Source organism: Octopus bimaculoides, chromosome 23 (genome assembly GCF_001194135.2).
Source record: "Octopus bimaculoides isolate UCB-OBI-ISO-001 chromosome 23, ASM119413v2, whole genome shotgun sequence".
NCBI lineage: Eukaryota > Metazoa > Mollusca > Cephalopoda > Octopoda > Octopodidae > Octopus > Octopus bimaculoides.
Window position 1 is genome coordinate 31,013,307 of NC_069003.1, and position 6,323 is coordinate 31,019,629.

The following is a 6,323-nucleotide window of genomic DNA, read 5'->3' on the forward strand; positions in this document are numbered from 1 at the left end:
TATATATATATAAGAAAATTATATATATATAAGAAAATTATATATATATAAGAAAATTAGATGACAAAGGAATAAACAATTATGTTAAGAACTTCATTAGCTTACAACCGTTTCTGCTATAAGATGCAGTGGACTCATAGTATATACAAGGGCAGTGAAGTCAGAGTCATAGTCGTGGAGTCAGTGTCGGAGTCAGAAACAATTAAGGGGTAGTCAGAGTTGGAGTTGGTAAAACTATACTGACTCCGACTCACAATATACCTTATTCTTTAATATAAACCAGTTATAACATATAGGCCTACTCAAAGTGCAAGTGTATACATATGTTTTATGAGACATGTAGATGCTAAAACACACACTTACTTGAAAGTCTTGCGCTCGTAAAGATGCATGTTCCATATGATGATCTACTTTCGGTCTGAAATAAAAGCATGGGAACAAAGAAGTGTTAATTACTTTGATCAAATTAAGCAATAGAAACCACAAAACAAATCTATGTTGTTGTACAGCTAAACATTTGATACGACTGAAGAATCTAGTATTCTGTCGGTTATGACAATGAGGGTTCCAGTTGATTCGATCAACGGAACAGCCTGCCTGTGCAAGTGGCTGAGCACTCCACAGACACGTGAACCCTTAACATAGTTCTCAGGGAGATTCAGCGTGACACAGAGTGTGACAAGGTCGGCCCTTTGAAATACAGGTGCCACTCATTTTTGCCAGCTGAGTGGACTGGAGCAACGTGGAATAAAGTGTCTTGCTCAAGGACACAACGCGCTACCGGGAATTGAACTCACGACCTTACGATCATGAGTTGAATACCCTAACCACTAAGCCATGCCTTCACAGGACTGAAGAATATAGCATAAGAAGAAGAAGAAGAAGAAAATGATGATGATGATAAAGAAGAAGAAGAAGATGATGATGATAAAAAAGAATTATTATTATTATTGTTATTATTATTATTGTTATTATTGTTGTGTACCTACCGGTGCATTTTAGTAGGTGTCATAATAGCTGATCCAGTGCTTTCACTGCGTTGATCATCCTCCGTGCAGGTTGAATCCGTGCCAAATGCTGATAATATTGAAGATGCAATTTTAGCACTTTTGCCTTCAACAGACAGGACTTCTGGAAACGACACAAAAGAAAATATCAAAGAATTAATAAAAGACAATTAAGAACAAACAAACAACAACAAAAAAAACAGGAGGTGAATTGGTAAATTGGAAAGTCTAGAATATCTTGTGGTTTTTGTTCTGGTTCATGGTGTTCTGAGTTCAAATCTGGCTGAGGTCTTGAGATATACATTGAGCTGACACAAAGGGTGATAAGGCTGGTGTTTGAATTACAGGTACAACTCATTTTAGCCTGCTCAGTGGACTGGAGCAACATGGAATAAAATGTCTTGGCCAAGAACACAAAGTGTTGCCAGGAATTGAACTCATGAATTTACCCTAACCACTAACCATACCTTCACTGTACAAGGTGGTTACAAATTATCATAGGTCATCGAATGAAGGATATGGAAGATGCTGGTGGTTGAGTCAGGTTCTGTTCTGGTTTGCTATAAATGATGCACAACACTTGTTAACAATTTTACAGAAACTTTATTCACCACACAAAATATTTTCCATGTTGGTATTGAATAAATAATACAACAACAAAGGATATGCAGTCTCTGTGCAAATACGCCTGGCAAGACTGGTGGCACATCTTGCCCAGCTAAATTTGACACTCTACAAAGATCAGCATTTAAAAGTCATCTATTTATAACCCATGTTAAGAGATGTACAAGAAGGCTGCATCATATGATGACTCGATGCTGACTGGTCAGTTAATTGGCCAATCATGTGAAATGACTGTTATTAATCCGTGACTTTTACTTGGCAATTTGTCAGTTCAGTTCTGAATCTATTAGACATGTTGTACACCATCAAATACGGTACTAATATGTTGTTATTATGTTGGGTTTTACTTCTACTGACAACACTTGGATTAATCTGAAACTAGGAGGGAAGGTGTCCAAACAAACCCGACCAGGGCTCACACATTTGATCTCATGATTGCAAGGCTAGCTTCTTGACCATTTAGCCATATTCCATATTTTTCTTACCTGCTTCAGCTTCACCCAGTATTTGCTTGTTACTGTCTTCTGGCTTTTGTTTCATCACATTCTTGACCAATGAACTAAACTTTGCAGCCCTGTGTTCATAAAAGAAGAAAAGATAATAAATATAAGGCGTAGGAGTGGCTGTGTGGTAAGTAGCTTGCTTACCAACCACATGGTTCTGGTTTCAGTCCCACTGCGTGGCACCTTGGGCAAGTGTCTTCTACTATAGCCTCGGGCCGACCAAAGCTTTGCGAGTGGATTTGGTAGACGGAAACTGAAAGAAACCCATCATATATATGTATATATATATATATATATATATATATATATGTATGTGTGTGTATGTGTTTGTGTGTGTGTGTTTGTCCCCCAACTTCGCTTGACAACCAATGCTGGTGTGTTTGCATCCCCGTAACTTAGCAGTTCGGCAAAAAGAGACCGATAGAATAAGTACTAGGCTTACAAAAAATAAGTCCTGGGGTCGATTTGTTCGACTAAAGGCGGTGCCCCAGCATGGCCGTAGTCAAATGACTGAAACAAGTAAAAGAGTAAAAAGAGTAAAGAGTATAAATAACAACGACAACAGTAATGATGATGACGGTAGTCCACTGGGAACATCCAGCATATTGAGAAGAGTACAAGTCAGTCGAGCGATATCTTCTCGAAAGTACCCCAAACCCCAAAAATCTATAAACCCCAAAAGAGACAGTGATAATAATAATCCTTTTTACTAAAGGCACAAGACCTGAAATTTTGTGGGAGGGGGATAGTTGATTACATCGACCCCAGTACACAACTGGTACTTAATTTATTGACCCCGAAAGTTTTCTTATGTGTGAAGTCATGAAGTCTCCTCTTTCTTTTTATTTGCATTGAAGACACTCACTGAAAACTACCTCACCATAAAACAACTTCTAAGAAGCCAGAAGTCATCACCTTTCTAACGCGCTGTCAAATGTAATATTTATTTAAATCGCTTTGAATTAATCATGCATTTTCTCATGGCTTTGAGATTTCAATGATGTCGTCGTGCAAATTTAGAATGGCATTGTAGGGTAGGTGTGAGAGGCGAGATCTGACCCTTTTTTAAAACGTAAAACAGGTGGAATACTTGAGCCTGATATGATTTGCTTAACCCTTTAACCTTCAAATTACTCTGTCAAACATAATGCTTATTGGTTCATATTATTTTGGATTAATAAAAGTGGTGAGCTGGCAGAATTATTAACAGGATGGGTAAAATGCTTTGCAGTATCTTGTTCATCATCATATTCTGAGTTCAAACTCCACCAAGTCAGCCTTTCATCCTTTCAGGGTCGTTATGCACTGGTGCTGACATAATGAACTATACCCCTCCCGACAAAATTTCAGGCCTTGTGCTTATAGTAGAAAGGATTATTTTGAATTAATCGTGCATTATCTCATAGCTCTGAGATTTTAGAATGACATTGTAGGTTATGCCTGAGAGGTTAGATCTGGCTTTTTTAATACGTAAAACGGATAGAATATTTGGCTCAGATAGAGGGATCGATGACATGACCAACTAAATATATGCTTCTGTATAAAGTGAGCTTTCTTACTGAGACAGATTGTCTTTGCAGACCAACAATATTAGCTGTTGTTACGTCTATACCATGGTGTTATGTTGCTGTCCAGGTTTCTGGTGACAATGATCTTCAGAAAACAGTTTTAGTAATTGGAGAAGGAAAAGATAAGTGTTGTTTCCTTAGTGCTACATATTGACACATATGCACTCAAACACACTCAGACATACACACACATGCACGCATACAAAAAAAAAAAACACGCAGTACACACCTACATCACAGAGATATACACACATGCACAAATGCACACATACACATACACATACATGCCCAAATGCACACATATGCATACATGCATATGCACACACATGTTCACATGCATACATATATCATACATACAAATACACACATGGACACACACAGACATACATACAAATATACACACACATGCATTCATGCATGCGCTCATGCACGCACATATATTTGTTTTAAGAGCTTGACTGATATTTGCATTATTAAAATTTTCACAGATGCTAAAAGTGTGTGATTGTGGAGACGCGTCAATGTTGAGTCATAAACCGACACAACCGAGGAATATATGTGTAAATATGTAAAACCCATTTATACATACATTGATGCACATTTCTACACACACACACACACACACACACACACACACACACACACACACACATATATATACATATATATGTACAAACACAGACACACACATATACATATATATGTACATACACACACACATATATATACATATATATATATGTATGTATACATATACACACACATGTATGTATATGTATTTATATATTTGTGTGTGTATGTGTATACACATACACACACACATATATATAGATATATGGATATAGATATCTACAGATACAGATATAGATTGATAGATTTACATACATACATATACATGTATATTGTATGTATATACAAATATGTATACACACACATACATACATGTAAACATACACAAAGACATGTACACGCACACACACACACACACACAAGTAACCGGTTGCTTTTACATAATACTCTGTCTTCTCCATTCATCACACAACCGACAGATAATAATCGTTACGCTTAAGAATCTTTATTATTTATCATGCAGTGTATTGATTAATTCTCTCCCCACCACCACCACCACCACCTCTCTAGCTGCCCCACCTCTCTCACTCCATCCTCTCCATCCTTCTCTCCCTCTCTCTGTCTTGTTCTCTCTCTCTGCCGCTCAACGACAATTCCTTGTTATATAAGAGTCTGTTGAATTTGACAGAATATGTGTTTGTAGTATGTAGATATAAAATGTTAAGAACATATGTGTATTTGTATTTAGGTGTGTATAAAGTATGTATTCTCTCTCTCTCTCTCTCTCTCTCTCTCCGCATCAATTTTCTTATATCAGAGTCTATTGAATTTGACATCACTTCATGTGGAGTGGAGAGAAGGTACAGGGTGGGCTATCGTACATGGTGAAATATGAACGTCTTGTATCTTTTATCTTTAACTTGCTTCGCTCATTGGACTGTGGCCATGCTGGGACACTACTTTGAAGAGTTTTAGTTGAACAAATCAACCCCGGTCCCTATTTTTTAAAATCCTCGTACTCAATCTATTGGTTTCCTTTTACTGAACCACTAAATTACAGGAACATGAACTAAATTGCTAAGTTACGGGGACATAAATGAATGAACACCGGGTGTTAAGTGATATGCACACACATACACACATTATCATTATCATTTAATGTCCATTGTCTATGCTGGCATGGGTTTGACGGTTTGACAGAAGATGACCAGCTGAAGGGTTGTTCACAGATCAATGCCCTTCCAAATGCCAACCACCTTACAGAGTGCACTGGGTGTTTTACACAGCACTGGCATGGCAGCTTTTCGTGTGGAACCAGCACTTACGAGCCTGCAAGATTAGGGATGCTCAGCTGGATGGGGATGCAAGGGACAAGCCTGTTTGCAAGGGCAACCAGGCTTTACTTAGCTTGGTGTGACTTTTCAAGCACAACAAACTGCAGTGTTAAGCAGTGATGGTGGGACAAACATGGACACAAAAACACACACACTCACAGACATATATATATATATATATATATATATATATATATATATATATATATATATACATGCATACATATTATATATATATATGAATGGCTGTGTGGTAAGTAGCTTGCTTCCCAACCACATGGTCCCGAGTACAGTCCCACTGCGTGGCACCTTTTGAATGGATTTGGTAAACGGAAACTGAAAGAAGCCCGTTGTATATATGTGTGTGTGTATGTTTGTGTGTCCGTGTTTGTTCTCCCCACCACCACCACCACCACCATCGCTTGACAATTGATGCTGGTGTGTTTAATGTTCCCATAATTTAGCAGTTCGGCAAAAGAGACCAATAGAATAAGTACTAGGCTTACAAAGAATAAGTCCTGGGGTCGATTTGTTCAACTAAAGGCAGTGCTCCAGCATGGCTGCAGTCAAATGACCGAAACAGATAAAAGGGAAAAAAAAGAATAAAATATATATATATCATCATCATCATCATCATCATCGTTTAACGTCCGCTTTCCATGCTAGCATGGGTTGGACGATTTGACTGAGGACTGGTGAAACCGGATGGCAACACCA

At 37.9% G+C, this 6,323-nt stretch overlaps 1 protein-coding gene across 1 annotated transcript in view; it reads right to left on the reverse strand.

Annotated features, from left to right (window-relative positions):
- Window positions 1-234: 234 nt before the first annotated feature.
- LOC106870406 (otoferlin-like) overlaps window positions 235-6,323 on the reverse strand; it is a 177,020-nt gene continuing 170,931 nt past the window's right edge. The window contains exons 6-9 of the mRNA XM_014916461.2: window positions 2,117-2,205; window positions 990-1,131; window positions 358-418; window positions 235-267 (exon numbers count right to left, since the gene is read on the reverse strand). Of these exons, the coding sequence (XP_014771947.1) occupies window positions 235-267; window positions 358-418; window positions 990-1,131; window positions 2,117-2,205 (325 nt within the window). The remainder of the gene's footprint in view (window positions 268-357; window positions 419-989; window positions 1,132-2,116; window positions 2,206-6,323) is intronic.